Source organism: Cervus canadensis, chromosome 11 (assembly GCF_019320065.1).
Source record: "Cervus canadensis isolate Bull #8, Minnesota chromosome 11, ASM1932006v1, whole genome shotgun sequence".
Classification (NCBI taxonomy): Eukaryota; Metazoa; Chordata; class Mammalia; order Artiodactyla; family Cervidae; genus Cervus; species Cervus canadensis.
Window position 1 is genome coordinate 44,921,928 of NC_057396.1, and position 19,372 is coordinate 44,941,299.

Sequence of the window (19,372 nt, forward strand, 5' to 3'; positions counted from 1 at the left end):
ATGACAAGCTCTAATTCGAGTATTGGACAGTTGGCTTCATTCTACCTCTCTGGGATTCCTGGCTATGAAGATGTTCAACACTTTATTTCCATCCCCTTTTGTGTGTTCTATCTGACTGGAATAGTGGGCAACTGTACAGTTCTTCACATCATCCAAACTGACAAGAGTCTCCATGAGCCCATGTACTACTTCCTGGCCATGCTGTCCTTCACGGACATGGGCATGTCCATCTCCACCCTGCCCACAGTACTGAGAACCTTCTGGTTTGATGCTAAGGAGATTGAGATGAATACTTGTGTAGCCCAGATGTATTTTATTCACACTTTTTCTCTAATGGAATCAGCTGTGCTCCTAGCCATGGCTTTTGACCGCTATGTTGCCATCTGCGATCCTTTGAGGTATTCCAGCAAACTTACCCCACAGCGCATCGTCTACATAGGGGTCTTCATCATAATCAGATGCTCCACTGTCCTCCCTGTTGTTCTTGTTCGTATACCCACATTTTCTTTCTGCCACTCCCATGTTCTCTCCCACTCCTTCTGCTTACATCAAGATGTCATCCGATTGGCCTGTTCTGACATCTCATTCAATGTTTTGTATGGTTTGTTTGTTGTTGCATTTTATTAGGGTGTAGATTCTCTAGGAATCTTTTTATCTTATGCTTTCATCCTCCACTCTGTGTTGCACATTGCATCCCCGGGAGGGAAACTCAAAGCCCTCAACACATGTGTCTCCCATATTTGTGCTGTGCTCATTCTATATGTGCCAATGATAGGACTGTCCTTAGTGCATCGTTTTGCAAAGCATTCCTCTCCCATTATTCATATTACCATGGCAGATATTTACCTGTTAGTTCCACCAGTTCTCAACCCAATTATTTATAGCGTCAAGACAAAGCAGATTCGCCAAGGCTTGCTAAGGATATTATTATCCAAAAGGATTGGGCTTGCTCACACCTAGAAGATACATGATCCCCTTTCAACCTTTACATTCATTTTCTTCATCCTGAAGATAACCTGTCAGAAATTCTTAGACACATTTTGTACGTATAGTTCCATGACAGTCAATATATTCTACATGTCACCTCAAGAAAAATAATTGTACTTGTTTATATCATTACTTCCTTATTTTAAATCATCTCAAAATCTTTGTGTCAGGAGATTTAGTAAGAGGGAATTTATTTCATTCAGCTATTTTATGGTGATATTTTCCATTTAGATTTTAGGATAAAATCAAGTTTCCATGTTAAAACTAAGACAGAGAAGTTAACTATTCAAAGGAAAAAGAGATAATATATAGTAGAGTTGGTGTTGATGGCTAGGTACATGCCGGAAGCCAACACACGAGACCCTATCCCTAAAAAGGCCGTAAGTGAGAAAACCTGACGGGCAAGGCAGATCAGGTTTTCAGGGGTTTTCGAAAAGGCCAGCTCACGATATCCCACCCATGACAAGGTCACGAGGAGAAAGCCAGACAGGCAAGGCAGATCAGGTTTTCAGGGATTTTGAAAAGCTGCCCCCAGCTCTCACCTTAAAGATGATATCTGTCTTTCTGATGCCTGCCTCAATGGACTACTCCCTAATTTCTCTGACACAGGCAGGAAGGACTTCCCCGATCTCTTCCCAAATAAGAATCTATTTAGAACTTTAATCAATAAGTTTTCCAGGTGGTGGTATTTTATGAGATTATTCAGGGTGAAAGGAGTGTTTTAATTTAAACTCCTTTGCTGGTAGTTTGTTAGCCAAATGCATTTATGCCCTTGGTACTAATATGCATGATTGCTTATAATATCCTAATCATAAAATAGCATAAAGAACCTGATTATATAAAAGCCCTAATAGACATAGAGCCCTTTTAAGGGGTAAAGGAGTCCTATTAGAAAACGTAAGAAAAATTATTCTATAGGTGGTTATTGGGTTGTGATTTGCTTGCTGTGTTTTTCTTGCTGTGCTTTTGCTTTTAATGTGCTAAGGTTGTGTTATAGAAACCATTGTTAATATGGTTAAAGATCTAGAGAAATAAGAACTTAGCCCTAGTGTGGTAACAATGAGATGGTTGTTAATTGTCAGCCAGGAGTGCTAGGCAGAAGCTGCCTCACTGAAGCCGCAGAGTCTGTATGGGGTAAACTTCTTAGATAAATGCAACTGACAACTTTTGCAGAAAGATTAATTTTTGTATTAACAAGAATATAATTCTACTCTGTACTATTTCCCTATGACCCTGTTACCTTTCAGTTAAGGTGACCATAAAAATGGAAAATAGGTTTACAATCACCTGACCTGCATGAAATGTTAATAGCCTCAAGGCCAGAAGATCATGTGCTAAAAATTACTATAGAATTAGAAAGCAAAAAAATCCTGCTTTTCCTAAAAATCAAAATGATGTAATGCTAATCCTGTGTAATCATGAGTAAGCATCTTGTACCTTGAAAACGTTCTGTGAAAGGGTATAAAATGGGTTGTCAAAAAGTAAAACACAGACTTGGCCCTATCAAGGCTGGTCTCATGTGTCTTCTCTCTCTCTCGCCGACGCCGTTCATCCTGAGGGTACCCCCTGGATCCTGTTGAGGCTGGACCCCGGCAGGTACATTTTATTCCCATTGAGGCAAATTAGACTTCATTCTCCATATTTTAAGTCACATAATAGTCAAATAAATGTTTGATTTTAGAGATGGACTCAATGAAAATATTGCATTCGTCTCCTTTACATCTACTCAAATGATTATCAGAGAAAAAAGTTAGACAGTAAATGCATAGACTTACTTTTCATCAGTGGAGAAAACTCACAAGCCAAATCCAGACTTCACACAAAAGGGGCTCTCTACTAGTGTAATGGGAAAGAAAAAACGTAAAAATCATTTGGTCAATGTACACTCCTATTAAATCTAATATAACATGTTCAGAACTTTGAACAAAAATAAAGCAAGAGAGATTCCCTCCAGATCACCATGAATTGTTAACTGCCCACCACCCTTGCTGTCTCTCACAACTCCCTAGAAAATAAGAAGAAAGATATTTTCAACAGCTAAGCTTAAAGTACACATTGTAATGAAAGAATAGAAATGGATCTAAGACAATTAGATAATTTAAAGAGAATCCTAACTAATAATTTTTGTACAAACACTATTTTAAATCACCCTAACACCCCCCTTTGCTAAATTATGGGAAGCCAAAAATCATAAAGCAATATTTTATGCAAGGATATGACTGGAATATTCTTTGAAAGAACTCATGCTGAAGCTGAAGCTCCAATACTTTGGCCACCTGATGCAAAGAACTGACTCATTAGAAAAGACCCTGATGCTGGGAAAAATTGAAGATAGGAGGAGAAGGGGATGACAAAGGATGACATGTTTGGATGGCATCACCAACTCAGTGGACATGAGTTTGAGCATATTCCAAGAGATCGTGAAGGCCAGGGAAGCCTGCCATGGGGCCAAAAAGAGTCAAACACAACTGAATGACTGAACAACAATGGCTAGATAATTGGAAAGCAGAAAAATACAGAAAGTAACTTTAAAAATAAAACTATACAGAACCACAGTTTTCAAAAATTCTTTTAAAAAGTAAACTAAACTCAGGAAACATAATTAAAATAGATAATAAACTCTGCAGTTCCAAATAAATTGAAAACAGAAAAAAATTCTGCCAAAATATATCTTGAAATTAAATCAGATAAGAAGACAGATTTTTAACCAAAGTGGGTCACTGAACATTGGAGAATACCAAAAAGAATTTTTTTTTTAAAGTGCTATTAAGATTTACACATGATGGTAGCATTATTTCTTCATCCTAACTGTGTGCAGGCTGAGCTCCAGGGCAAACCTGTCATACGTGTGTTGCCTATTAAGGAATTTGTTTGACTTCCCTTTCTAAAAGAGACTTCTTTTCTCCTTCATATCTAGGCTTACTTGCACTATGTCCTCTCCTTACTCTTCATTAGTCACAGTTTTTTCTCTTTGTTATATGTATAAAAACTAAACATACAAAGATTTACCTGATGCTTTCTCTCTTACACTTGGGAAACTGATGCTTTTGAGTTGAATCGCCCCATTTTGGAAGAAAAAACAACTTTTTGGTCTGATTAACCAAAAAATGAACATTAAGCTTCCTTTTAAAAAATGATAATTGCACATATTAAAACTTGAATATATAATAAGCTTATAGATAGTCGTGATGATAAACCAGAGACAGAGATAGAAGTTGACAGAAGGTGTACACATATATATAAGGTAGAAATTTCTCCTTTGTATTAATTAAGGTTCTGTTAGGGGAAGAAAAGTCATTCTCAAACTACATAAGGACTTTGATAAAGGTATCAGGGGGTAATTGAAAATATGTGTGCAGGATTTATGAAAACCAAAAAGAAATATTTATTTGTATGTCTTATAAATAGATAGATGATGTATATATTATATAGTATTACAGAAGGGAATTTGCTGCCAACACTAGTCCTAAAGTGTCAAGGAAAAAAAAAACAAATTTACCAAAATATGGAAGGGACAGGAAGGATATAGAGAAGGACACTCAGCCTGAGTTTTCCCTTTCTATAGAGAGATGCAGCCACCATGAAGAAGCCACAGTGAGCATTGGTGGGAAATCAAGGGAGTAAACCCTCCAGCTGTATGTTTTTTCTGTATTCCTGTTTTGTGCCATTTCTGTTGTTGATCAAATCAAACCAGAAGTCAGAGGGCAAAGTGGCCTGTTGAGGCAGCTCACGGTGGTCAGGACACAGAACATAGCAGATCTGAAAAAGAGCTTAAGGATGCCCTTCTTCCTGTAACCAGAGCAACCAGCCTTCCTTTCATAGTTGTATCTACTCTCTGGCTTTGTGGTCTAGGTAGTGCTCTCTATGTACCCACTAATGTGAACATTTGCCCATTACCTTCTCATCATCAGAATGAATCATTCATAATTGAGCTTATACCTAGGTTGCCAAAGAATTCAGCAATGAGAGGTTGAAATTACTTTTTTATTTCACTCTATTTTATACATTAGAAATATATAGACATCATGATAAAGGAATATGATTGTACTGACTAATAATCCTCTGAATTTGGGATCTTTGATCATATCAAACTTAGATGATGTCAAAGTGATTTAAGTTCATATTTAAAAAGTAAGTATAAGGAAAAGTATAAGGCAACTGGTGCCAATGAAATCAAGTAAATTCAAATCTTTTTCTGGTAATTTCAAAAAGAGATGTGTTAATTTGGAGTTCCAAAGGGTTTCTAGTGGTATGATAGAAATAGCCTATTATTTTCATAGACTATTAGTAGATGGTGAATTTCTTAATAAGTAATTTTTCATTATTTGAGTTATTGCTTCTATTGACATAATTACTTCTATTTCCAATTCCTGAAAGAGCCAGTTATCAATGAGTATCTTAAATACTGGAAGATTACTAAGCCATGACATATATGCAATCTACAATATCTTAGTTGAGTGAATCAGTAATAGTGTTAAGACTTATAATTAGATCAATATTACCAGTCTCAAGACCAGAATTGCAAAGATTAACAGTAGAACACATTTTTTAAAAGAGTTCCTGTACTAAGCATTTAAAAGTCAGTATTTTTGATGGACACAGTTTTATTCATCCTGAGTAGTCCACATGCCAACCCTGCTGCATGGTATAATCACCAATAGACATTTACAAGTCAATATTGTTGACAGACATAGTGAACCTTATTCATTGAGTGAAAGCTCTTCATAGTCTGATCCAGTGTATATAATCTATTCAGCAGGAAGAACTCAATGACACAGTGAAGAAAGTACCACTCCAGAGAATCAAGATTTGAGTGATCACATTGACTTTACTGTTTATGATCTTTCAAATACACTTTATTTTTTATTGTAATTTTAAGAGTACAGCAAAATTGAGTGGAAGTTAACAGACATTTCTCACATATTCCATATTGTAGCAGTTTTGAGGGAGTTGACTCACATAAGTGTTTCATTTTTATCTAGTATTTGGTAACAGAACTGAACTAGAGTCATTCCCAGCGTTTAAGTTGTAGACTCTATGTCCCTCAACAGTTTAAGTCCTTAATAAAGTCCTTCTCATTGGCTGCTCCATAGCTAACATTCTTTATCGCATTCATGCACGCCTGTCAGTGACTCATTTTATCCGACTCTTTGTGACTCTATGTGCTGTAGCCCTCCAGGCTCCTGTGTCCATGGAATTTTCCAGGCAAGAATACAAGTGGGTTGTCATTTCCTACTCCAGGGGATCTCCCCAACCCAGAAATCAAACCTGCATCTCCTGTATTGGCCGGCGGATTCTTTACCACTGAGCCACCTGGGAAGCCCAACATCTTTATTACCCAGCCATATTCTGGATACAAGCTACTATCTCTTCACATGTTGCCCTACTACATTTGTTCCAGATATCAAGGTGATCAATATTTGAGATTCTCTATAGCCTTCATGGTTCTTTGCCTGTAGCTCAAATGGTAAGAATCTGCCTGCAATGCAGGATACCAGGGTTCTATTCCTGGGTTGGGAAGTTCCTCTGGAGAAGGGAATGGCAATCTACTTCAGTATTCTTGCCTGTAGAATTCCATGGCCAGAGATGCCTGGCAGGCTACAGTCCCAGGGATCACAAAAAGTTGGACATGACTGAGCAAGTGAACTGAACTGATAATGCAGTTTGGGAATGCAAAGGCAAGAAGGCTATGTGTGTGTTAGTTGCTCAGTCATGTCCAACTTTTTGCATCCCCATGGACTGTGAACCCCAGGCTTCCCTGTCCATCACCAACTCCTGGAGTTTACTCAAACTCATGTCCATCGAGCTGGTGATGGCATCAAATCATCTCATCCTCTGCCATCCCCTTATCCTCCTGCCTTCAATCTTTCCTAGCATAAGGTCTTTTCCAATGAGTCAGTTCTTCACATCAGGTGGCCAACATATTGGAGCTTCAGCTTCAGCATCAGTCCTTCCAATGAATATTCAGGACTGATTTAGGGAATGGAAAACAGAGGATTTGGAGAAGAGCCATAAACTACAAGGGTGGCACAGACAGGGTTACAGGTGCAGTCTTGAATTTCTCATGGGGACTCACATCTCTAAGGGCTGGAGGAACTTATAAACTCATCCTTCTTTCCTTGAGAATTAGAGCAGTCACTCATGACAAGAGCAACTATTCTACCAAGTAGGTAATGACTGGGAACAATAAAACTGGGAGGTAATAGGAAAATACAGAGGGGGTCTGAGAGATCAAAGAGAGCAGGGCAGACACCCAAAGTGTGAAAAGAAGGGCCAGGGGAATGGTTTGAGAAGGAAGAGGTTCTCAGATTATTAGAGGGCATACTTTCTCCAAATCTTTATTGTCTGTACCTATAGACAGAGGATTCAAGCCAGACATAGGTTTTTCAGATAGAACTTGCCTAATATACCCTAGACTTTCATGGCAAGTAGTCCCCTGTCTGACAGTGGACATGACTGTTTACACAGCATAAAGGAATATTACCAGACATAACAGAAGAGGAATCCAGAATAAGAGTGGGATTACAGCAGATAAAATTCTAGGTCCCTTCTAATCCCATGTATCAGTTATTTATAACATGATATTAACTATTAATTAAAAACTCTAAATTAAAAAAAAAAGTTTTTAATTAAAAACTTCCCTGGTGGCTCAGACGGTAAAGCATCTGCCTATAATGCGGGGGACCCAGGTTCGATCCCTGGGTCGGGAAGATCCTCTGGAGAAGGAAATGGCAACCCACTCCAGTACTTTTGCCTGGAAAATCCCATGGATTGGGGAGCGTGGTAGGCTACAGTCCATGGAGTCTCAAAGAGTCAGACATGACTGAGTGACTTCACTCACTCTATTAATTATGTTTTAAACCTTTAAGACTTACAGATTTTTTAATTTATTACCTAACTCCACTGACCTCCTTCTCCAGGGATGTGGAAGATATCAAAAACTATGTGAATGAATTTGAAATTTCAGTATCAGGACAAAGAGGTATTGGATTGTCAAATCAAACAGGCGCTAAAACATGGGGGCTGTGAAGTAATAGATGGACCAGATACTAGTGAATATGGCGAGTAATGAATATTTATGTTGTGGTAACAGAATGCTAATGTGACTGCTCATATTCCAGTTCACCAAAGATTCCAGTTCACTCAGGCTCCAGTTCACTGAAGTCCCCAAAATCTCACTCATACTCTTGGTGAGATTTCTCATTCTATTTTGGACTCTTCTTACCACCCCCCAATATTGGTACTAATTAAAATGAAATGTATATATGTAGTTTCATTATGATGATCAGAGGAATTTCTGCATAGAAAAAATACTAAGGAGCAATTCATATTTCTTGCTATACTGAAATTTTAGTGGAGGAAAAGGAGATTAAATTGATACAGTTCATTTTCTACTTCTCAGAGCATCTAGGCCACTTGTAAGATGGTCATTCATGGTGTTTCCTCTAGAGGAGAATACTTAATAGTCTTCCCTTGTCTTCCTCCTCTCATTATACTTCAGTCACTGTTGGTGTTATTGTTATCATCATCATTGTTGATGTTGTCATCATTATTGTTCTCATTTCATCACTATCATCATCACAGAAAAGGCTCTATACCAAGTATTTAACACATAATATCTCCTTCACATCAGCACATCCCATCAAACTATTAGTATCTTCACTTTACAGAGGAAGCAACTTTGGTACAGAGAAAAAAGAGTCATTTCATCTAAATTAAAGTGAGTAAGCTTTGAAACCAGAATATAACTTAAGTTAATGTGATTGCAGAACCAGAGAAACAGATTCTACATCAGTTCAGTTCTGTTGCTCAATCGTGTCCGACTCTTTGTGACCCCATGAATCACAGCACGCCAGGCCTCCCTGTCCATCACCAACTCCCGGAGTTTACTCAAACCCATGTCCATCGAGTTGGTGATGCCATCCAACCATCTCATCCTCTGTTGTCTCCTTCTCCTCCTGCCCGCAATCCCTCCCAGCATCAGCGCTTTTTCCAATGAGTCAACTCTTCACATGACGTGGCCAAAGTACTGTAGTTTCAGCTTCAGCATCAGGCCTTCCAATGAACACCGAGGACTGATCTCCTTCAGGATGGATTGGTTGTATCTCCTTGCAGTCCAAGGGTCTCTCAAGAGTCTTCTCCAACACCATAGTTCAAAAGCATCAATTTTTCAGTGCTCAGCTTACTATATAGTCCAACTCTCACATCCATACATGACCACTGGAAAAACCATAGCCTTGACTAAATGAGCCTTTGTTGGCAAAGTAATGTCTCTGCTTTTTAATATGCTATGTAGGTTGGTCATCACTTTCCTTCCAAGGAGTAAGCGTCTTTTAATTTCATGGCTGCAGTCACCATCTGCAGTGATTTTGGAGCCCCAAAAAATAAAGTCTGACACTGTTTCCACTGTCTCCCCATCTATTTCCCATGAAGTGATGGGACCAGATGTCATGATCTTAGTTTTCTGAATGTTGAACTTTAAGCCAATATTTTTCACTCTCCTCTTTCACTTTCACCAAGAGGTTGTCTGTCTCTTTAAAACCTCAGAAAAAAGTCAGTGATATGATAAAAGATGACCTCTAGATCAGGTATCTTCTAGTTCTCAATGAAACTTCATGTTTTCTACTTCATGTTAATGGAAGAGAACATTTATAAAATCCAAAAAATTGTCTGAATTGACTAAGCAGTGAGATAAAAACCATATTTTTAAATTTTGATTATAGAATAGAAATTGGGAAAGAATCAACAAAAAGAAGGAATAATATTGGAAAATCTGAGCATTGAAAGTCATAACCAGTGCAATTTTAGACAGGAAGGTGAGGAGATAGACAGGAATTTGAGAGGTTAAATTAAAGGAGGGCCATAAGAAGTTTCAGTTCATACAGTAAGTGGCTAGAACTTAAGTGTAATATGAACAGTCAGGAAGATTGAATTTGTTTCTAGAATTTACTTATTTGATGTCTTGATTATGAATCTTGCATTTCTTAGAAAATTATTAAGCAATTTGGGGAAATATCTTCTATAATCAAGTTTATTTACATGGAACTGGAGGAGACTGAGGGGATTTCATTTCCCAGAATATCAAAAAAGAGTTTCCAGGACAGAAGATGCTGATTTATTAGTTTACAGTGGAAGGTAATTTGTCCCATAGACTTTAAATTCTTAAACCAATATTTTGGTGAGCTTGGAGGCTGGGCAATTGATGAGCAAGTGGGTTTTGAGAAGTGGCTCACCTTTCTTAATACAGAGATGTCTTTCTTGATCACAGAAGAAATCCTGGAATCCAGTGGGGGAAGATATATTTTCTCATTTGAGCATAAAAGTTTTAGTGTGAAGGTCAGATGCCAGTAGGCACTTTTTATGCAGTTTACTTTTGTTGTTTTCTCTTATTTTTGCTTTGATGGATAAGTTTCTAATCTCTCAACAACCCCTATAACTATTGTTTGCAATTTTTTGTAGGAAAAAAGTCTCTAAATGATTAATCAGTTCTGTAACATAAGAGGAAGAATGTTCTGAATCTTTCAAATCAGATTCAAAATCAATTATAATTTGCTTAACATTCCATATATTATATATTTTATAATTAAAAGTTTTAAAATCCACATATTCTTCTAAATCATCTTAACCTGCATTTACCTCAGGGGGATGCTCATCACAGAACATATTGATATTAGAGTTGACTCTATGTGGATATAATCCTTAGGTGGCACTAGTGATAAAGAACCCATCAGCCAATGCAGGAGACTTAAGAGAGGTGGGTTCTATATCTGGGTAAAGAAGATCCCCAGGAGGGGGAAATGGCAACCCACTCCAGTATTCTTGCCTGGAAAATCCCATGGACAGAGGAGCCTGCCTGGTCCCAGTCCATAGGGTCTCAAAAAGTTGGACTTGACTAAAGCAACTTAGCATGCATATGTGGATACCATCCCTGTGGTATCAATTATGTAGTCAAACTCATGTTTAGTAAGAATAAGAACCATCCTGACCAAATCTTGCCTGAATACTGTAATGATGCCTTGCATGATATTCGAGTATTGCTGAAAAATCTTTCAAGCTCAGACAAAGACATTCATATAAGTCATTCTCTCTCTCTCTCTCTCTCTTTAGTCGTTAAGTCGTGTCCGACTCTTGTGACCCCATGCCAGGCTCCTCTGTCCACGGGATTCTCCAGGCAAGAATACTGGAGTATTGTAGAAAGTCATTTGTTTTTAAAGGACTAGTATAAGGAAATGGCAACCCACTCCAGTGTTCTTGCCTGGAGAATCCCAGGGACAGAGGAGCCTGGTGGGCTGCCGTCTAAGGGGTCACACAGAGTTGGACACGACTGAAGTGATTTAGCAGCAGCAGCAGCAGCATAAGACCAGTGGACTTCCCTAGTGACTCAGATGGTAAAGAATCTGCCTGCTATGTGGGGGACCTGGGTTTGATCCCTGGTTGGAAAGATCCCTTTTGGCATGGTAACCCACTCTAGTATTCTTTCCTGGAGAATCCCCATGAACAGAGGCGCCTAGAGGGCTACAGTACATGCAGTCACACAGTCCGATACGACTGAGCGACTAAGCACAACATAGCAGATAAGACCAGTAACTCTGGCCAAAATTGTCCTAAAGAAAATTATAAAATTAATAATGTACTCTACAATGGTTTTGTGTGTGCTGCTCTGGGGGCAGTGTCTTTGAAGGAAAATGTGTATATTCAGACAGCTTGTTAATAGTTCTTCATCTGAGGAGAAGGGAAAGTCCTTATGGTTATAAAAGTGAATGTTTTTCTTAATTGATGATACTCAGCAATGAAATGAAGAAAAACAAAGCAAAACTGTGAGGGTGAATCTAGGAGTGATTATAGGACAGACTGAAGTTTTGTTTTGTTTTTGTGACACAGGTGCTAATCTTCTCATTTGGTCCCCCTCTGGAGTGTGATTGTGAATCTGGATTGTGGTTTAACAGTAAGCCCTATGGCAACTGCAAACTCCAGCAATATCCTCTCCTCCACCTTCTATCTCACAGGTATCCCTGGATATGAGGAATTTCACCACTGGATTTCCATCCCATTCTGTCTCCTCTACCTTGTTGGAATCATGGGTAACTGTACTATCCTACATATTGTCCGGACAGACCCCAGGCTCCATCAGCCCATGTACTACTTCTTGGCCATGCTTTCTCTCACTGACATGGGCATGTCCTTGCCCACAATGACATCACTCTTCAGGGTGTTGTGGTCCATTTCCAGGGAGATCCAGTTCAACACCTGTGTGGTCCAAATGTTTTTCATTCACACTTTCTCCTTCACTGAATCATCTGTGCTCTTGGCCATGGCGCTTGACCGATATGTGGCCATCTGCCACCCACTAAGATATGCTACCATTCTCACTCCAACACTTATCACTAAAATTGGAATTGCAGCCCTGCTTAGAAGTGCCTTTGCCATGATTCCACTTCTGGCCCGGCTGGCTTTCTTTCCCTTCTGCCACTCCCACATTCTTTCTCATTCTTACTGTCTACATCAGGACATGATCCGCCTTGCTTGTGCTGACACCAAGTTTAATGTTATTTATGGGTTAGTTCTGATCACTTTGCTGTGGGGAATGGACTCTCTGGGTATTTTTGTGTCTTATGTTTTCATCCTTCACTCAGTATTAAAAATTTCATCTCAGGAGGGGAGATTTAAGGCCCTCAACACATGTGCATCCCACATTTGTGCTGTACTTATTCTTTATGTGCCTATGATTGGGCTCTCTATTGTCCATCGTTTTGCCAAACACTCATCCCCTCTCATCCACATCTTCATGGCACATATCTACCTGCTAGTTCCACCTGTGCTCAACCCAATCATCTATAGTGTGAAGACCAAGCAGATCCGCCAAGGAATTCTCAACCTGCTTTTCCCGCTAAGAATCAGTTCTTCTATGATGTAGACATGTCCTCAAATCAATGATGGCATCAACCTTAAATGTGAAAATACATAGTGAATGTCTGCACTCTATGTTGGCGCCAGAGTTACCAATAAAATATTACTTTATAAACAGAAATAGAACTGACAGTAGATCTAAAGGAGAGAGTTGATGTCCACTGGAATTATAAAGACTGACTTAGCATGTACTTCATAAATCTCCTTTATGTATGAAATTGTTGGAGTGGAATTTTGGAAATCATTTCCATCTATTGTCTCTCATTTCTAATCCTAACTGTGATTAAGGTTGCCCATCCATGATGTTTTCCCTGGGTATTCTAGAATAACCCTTTTTATTTATTTATATTTTTTTTTGCTTCTTGACATACTGTATTTGTCCATGATTATTATTTTACCTTTCTGATAAGTGTGTTTATAAATCTGCTGGTTACCTTTATTAAAGATTGGAAAAAATCATATGTTGATGTAAGAGTTTATTAGAGCTCACAGCATTTTATCTGTTTTCATGGTACATCAGTAAAGCATATTTTAAAATTTTATACACGTGTTCAGTCTTTTCTGAGGAAATTTAGTTTCACCAGGAATAGAAACAGTCAACCTTCATAGTCTGTTTGTTTTTACTTAATTTTTAGAAATAATTTTATTCTTACAGAAATCTGCAACTCAGAACCTTTTGAAATCCCTGAGATAATGTCTTGTGAAGTCAGTGTTTATAATCCATTGGATTAAATGTATCTAAGAATAATTTAGGATATAGTATTCAAATATAAAAATTCTAAGTCACTAAGGTATAGCCACTTACATTTGTGATACCAAGAAACAAAATATAAATCTTTTTGCCCAGAACTCTTTTAGCATACAAACTCTTTTCATATAACTCAAATGATCTAGTTGCAGGTGTGCATAGAGTTGTATAAAAAACTTACACTTCTCATTGAAATTTCTTAATTCACATGTCTACACTTTTTCAAAGACAAGTAAATTAAGCAAAAAAAAAGAGATTTTAAGAATGCTTTATAAGTTTCAGTATGTATACTGGTTTTAATAATAAGTAATATGTTTTCTCAAATCTTATTCTATCTACTGTAGGAACTGTTTCTCATGCACCTTGCTACTTGTGAGAGTGAACACTAGTTTAGTTAAATTATGAACTTAATAATTATTGAATGCATAATTGATTAAGAAATGAATCAATCATTGAATATAGAAGAACTAGTTCTATTGGATTTTTAAAGAAGTCTTGGAGAGAAAGATTTCACCTGTCATGAGCCCACATTTCATATAACAAAAGAGGTATTATTAACTTAAAATTCCATTTCAAATGTCAAGCATGTGAAGGACGTCTTCACATGACTTATTTCTTTGCCTCATTTAAATTCTATTATGTCTGTTCCCATCCCTCTTTTTCTTATTTCTTAATTCTATTTCTAATTACCCTTTTCCTTCAGCATATTCACTTTGACCAAAGGGATATCAAGTAAAAATAAAGCAAGATATATGAACATCAGACTTAGTTAATATTTCCTGAAGTAGATAAGAAAAATAAAATTAATAGAAATAAATTTTAGAAGAAAATATGAACATTATCATCTGCTGTATGTCATAAAAATAACATTTAACTATAGCAATTCTATAAAACCTTCAAATTCAAAATATATTTTAGTGTCTGCTTGCTGAACACATCTATTATAATGCTTCTGCTCCAAAAAATGAAAAGTTTTAGACTTTTCATTTCACTCACAAAGAAAAATATGTAAATGAATAACTAAATATGCAAGCCAACTTTTGACTTTACCTGTTATTATCCTCTAATGTTTCTTAAAATTATTATGAGTAACATTATATTCATAAAATATACTTTACTAGAAACATTCAGGAAACACATAGTCTCAAAATTAAGATAACTCTTCCAGTGAAATATAGTCAGTGAAGACATGAGTGATTGAATAAACAAATGAATGAATAGCATTTTGTATTATGCTATGATTGCAAGTTTGATGATTTGAGAATAGAAGTACTATCTTGTTTTTAAAAATTTAATGAAAGCTGAAGTCCCAGCAAATAGATAGTGCTATTGAAAGAGGAAGGCCTCTTGTTTTTCCCTAAATTCACAATAATATGATCTAAGCATCTATCTTATTTGTACATGGGTTTATAAATTGAGACACTCTTACTCATAGTGTAATATATAGTAATGTTCAGTCACTAAGTTGTATCTGACTCCTGTGACCCCATGGACTGCAGCACGCCAGGCCTTCTTTTTCCTCACCATCTCCCAGAGTTTGTCCAAGTTCATGTCCATTGAAAAGGTGACACCATCCAACCATCTCATCCTCTGCTGCCCTTTTCTCCTTTTGATTTCAATCATTACCAGCATCAGGGTCTTTTCCAATGAGTTGACTGTTTAATCAGAAAATTAATGGAAACTCATGGATAATTTTCGTCATCAGTTCAGTTCAGTCACTCAGTTGTGTCTGACCCTGGACTGCAGCACACCAGGCTTTCCTGTCCATCACCAGCTCCTGGAGCCTGCTCAAACTCATGTCCATCGAGTCAGTGATACCATCCAACCATCTCATCCTCTGCCATCCCCTTCTCCTCCTGCCTTCAATCTTTCCCAGCATCAGGGTCTTTTCCAATGAGTCAGTTCTTTGCATCAGGTGGCCAAAGTATTAGAGTTTCAGCTTCAGCATCAGTCTTTCCAATGAATATTCAGGACTGATTTCCTTTAGGATTTACTGGTTTGATCCCCTTGCGGTCCAAGGGACGCATAAGAGTCTTCTCCAACACCACAATTCAAAAACATCAATTCTTTGGTGCTCAGTTTTCTTTATGGTCCTTCTCTCACATCCATACATGACTACTAGATAAACCATAGCTTAGGCGATGGACCTTTGTTGGCAAAGTAATGCTTTTGCTTTTTAATATGGCATCTAGGTTGGTCATTGCTTTTCTTCCAAGGAGCAAGTGTCTTTTAATTTCATGGCTGTGGTCACCATCTGCAGTGATTTTGGTGCCCAAGGAAGTAAAGTCTGTCACTGTTTCCATTGTTTCCCCATCTATTTGCCACGAATTGATGGGACCAGATGCCATGATCTTCATTTTTTGAATGTTGAGTTTTAACCCAACTTTTCACTCTCCTTTTTCACTTTCATCAAAAGGCTCTTTAGTCCCTCTTCACTTTCTGCCATAAGGATGGTATCATCTGCATATCTGAGGTTATTGATATTTCTCCCAGCAATCTTGATTGCAGCTTGTGCTTCATCCAGCCTGGCATTTCACATGATTTAATCTGCATATAAGTTAAATAAACAAGGTGACAATGTAGACTTTTGATGTACTCCTTTCCCAATTTGGAACCAGTCTGTTGTTTCATATCTGGTTCTAATTGTTTCTTCTTGACCTGCATACAGTTTTCTCAGGAGGCAGGTAAGGTGGTCTAGTATTCTCATCTCTTTAAGAATTTTCCACAGTTTGCTGTGATCCACACTGTCAAAGGCTTTAGTGTAGTCAATGAAGCAAAAGTAGATATATGTCTGGAATTCTCTTGCTTTTTCTGTGATCCAGTGGATGCTGACAATTTGATCTCTGGTTCCTGTGCCGTTTCTAAATCCAGCTTGAACATCTGGGAGTTCTTGGTTCATGTACTGTTGAAGCCTGGGTTGGAGAATTTTTAGCATTACTTTGTTAGTGTGTGAGATGAGTGCAACAGTGTAGTAGTTTGAACATTCTTTGCCATTGCCATTCTTTGGGATTGGAATAAAAACTGATCTTTTCCAGTCCTGTGGCCACTGCTGAGTTTTCCAAATTTTCTGGCATATTGAGTGCAGTGAGTGTATTGAATACATCAATTACAGAATGACTATTATCACAGTATATCATAAAAAGTGGCAAAATAATACCTCACTTCTCTGCTTCCTATTTTCAGTACAAATAGTGACTAATAAGCTGAAATTGCACAGTTCATGACATGAAAATACTTTTATTATTAGATGATTTGCAGTTATAATTAGCAACAATTTGAATCATGAATGTTCTCCTGGTCTCCCTCATTCCCTGATCATAAAAAGCTAGTTTCTGAGAATTTTTTTTTCATGATTAAGAGGATATTTACCTATTAGATCATTAATGCAGTCCTAAAAGCAGAAAAAAAACACCAGGATAAAGTGCCCATAGCAACATTTACCATATTACCACTACTATGAATACTTTTGCTTTTAAAATGTTTGATCAAAGCTCAATTTATTAAAATTATATGTTATGAGCCTTCTGAAGGAACAATCTTCTTGCTTTCATTCTTATTATTCAAAAAATGGGATTATAACTCTGGCCAAAGACATTTGCTATTTAAAAGCAGAATATTGAAACCATATTTGAAATTAATATTGAGAAATAGAGGGAAACAGCAAAATCCTGAAATGCCCTAAAAGGGAAACTAAGAAGTACTCCTATGCTTGATTTTCACATATCTAGAATTACATTTATTGTCTTATGAATACTTAATTCTTGCCAGTCTTCCTCAAAAATATAAAGGCATTCATTTATCCTTTAATTCAATAAATGCAAGCCAAACACCTAATAAATAGAAAGTACTATGTTAAAGAAAGGGGATGTATTGTCAACAATAAATAAATAATTCATTTCCTCATGAAGATTATATTTAATGGAGATTTTCCAAAATACTTCTAATATCACTGAATTCCAAACATACCCATAACCCTATTTGCCCCAAATTCTCCTAAACTCCCAGGAAAAGCTTTTTTTATGTCCTTTTTTTTTTTTAAATACACTTGTAAAGTTTGCAAGTAATTCTTTAGAGTCCCTTTTCCATTTAGAATGGCAATTCTCCCCTTGAGCCTTAAATTTTATGAACTTTTCTTCTAAAACAGAGGTTGAACTTTGTTTAATGAAAAATAAGTCACTGATGTGGTTATTTCTTCCCATGACTGAGAACTTTCTGTGGAAGATGTTGTGTACCTCATCCCAGTATTCTTCTCTTCATTATAGGACGTACTTTATGTTCAGTGGCTCATTAGAAAACTATGATGGAGTCTTGCATGATTTTTCTCTCTCTACCAAAGACTTAATGATCCTGAGCATCTCTGATGCCGGTCCCATTTGAGCGGAAGAGGTGCAGCATCCTCAGTCGGATCTGCTTGGTCTTAATGGTGTAAACCACTGGGTTGATCACTGGAGGTGTGAGAAAGTGCAGATAAGAGAGCAGCACACGGCTGGAAGGGGAAGCTGGTCTGCCAAATCTGTGGATCATGGACAGGCCAATCATAGGTGTGTAGAAGAGCAGCACAGCACAGATGTGGGAGACACAAGTGTTGAGGGCTTTGAGGCGCTCAGCCTTGGATGCAATGGACAGCACTGTCTGGAGGATGAGCCCATAGGACAGGACAATGAGCACAGAGTCCACCCCCAGTGTGGACAGCACCACAAAGAGACCGTAGGCGCTGTTGATGTGGGTGTCAGCACAGGCCAGCTTCATGACGTCTGGGTGCAGGCAGTAGGAGTGGGACAGCAGGCGAGTCCTGCAGTAAGGCAGCTGCTTCAGCATAATGGGGGCTGGGATGTGGAGACCGACGCTGCGCACCACAATGGCCAGGCCCAGCCTGGCAATCCTGGGACTCGTGAGGATGGTGCCATAGTGCAGGGGCTTGCTGATGGCTACAAAACGGTCAAAGGCCATGGCCAGCAGCACAGAGGACTCCATGATTGAGAAGGTGTGGATGAAGAAGAGCTGGGCCAGGCACACATCCAAGGCCACCTCCCTGACTCCCAGCATGTAGATGGAGAGCATGGTGGGCAGGGTGGAGGCAGACAGGCCCAGGTCGGTCACAGCCAACATGGACAGGAAGTAGTACATGGGCTGGTGCAGCGAGGGCTCTGACCTCACCACCCACAGGATCAGGCTGTTTCCTGCCAGAGCAGCCACATACATGGCACATAGAGGAATGGAGAGCCACGTGTGCACAGCCTCAAGACCTGGCAGGCCTGTGAGGAAGAAGGAAGTGCCCGTGTGGTTGGAGTCTGCCATGGTGACCTGAGAGGTGGAACTCCAAACAGAAATACAATCACACACCCTAGAATGAAAAGATTACTGGGTCAGAATCTGTTCTATGAATTAATACATTGAAAAGACTCCCCAAAATGATTCTCTGATAATCACAGCCTTTTAATTTCTCCAAGTATTCCCCCTAGTTCATAGATCAGGAACCCTTAAAAAAAAAAAAAGTGAGTTTGAATGATTAGAAGGAATCTTGCATATGTAGTAAGATTGGCTCGGGAGCCACACAACAAAATTTAACCCTAAATCAGAATCATGGTTCTTGAAAGGGAGTGAGACCTTATTGGTTCTAACTCTACATTATACCTACTGGGAAATTAAATCCAGGTTCCTGTGAAGTCAGTGTGTCTGATCTAAAAGCAGAGTTCAGTTTTCCTCACTTCCTGTCAGGATCTCTTTCAC

General features: G+C 38.3%; 2 protein-coding genes and 1 pseudogene across 2 annotated transcripts; 2 read left to right on the plus strand and 1 right to left on the minus strand.

Moving 5' to 3' along the window:
* LOC122449292 lies at positions 1–960 on the plus strand (annotated as a pseudogene).
* A 10,981-nt stretch (positions 961–11,941) lies between these two features.
* On the plus strand, positions 11,942–12,901 carry LOC122449202 (olfactory receptor 51L1-like). The gene has a single exon (XM_043480718.1). It carries the CDS (start codon positions 11,942–11,944, stop codon positions 12,899–12,901), a length of 960 nt encoding a protein of 319 aa, XP_043336653.1.
* A 3,128-nt stretch (positions 12,902–16,029) lies between these two features.
* Positions 16,030–18,940, minus strand: LOC122450352 (olfactory receptor 51G2-like). Its single transcript, XM_043482635.1, has 2 exons — positions 18,033–18,940; positions 16,030–16,045 (listed from the first exon to the last, which is right to left on the minus strand). Exons 1-2 carry the CDS (start codon positions 18,938–18,940, stop codon positions 16,030–16,032), a joined length of 924 nt encoding a protein of 307 aa, XP_043338570.1.
* Positions 18,941–19,372: the final 432 nt, after the last annotated feature.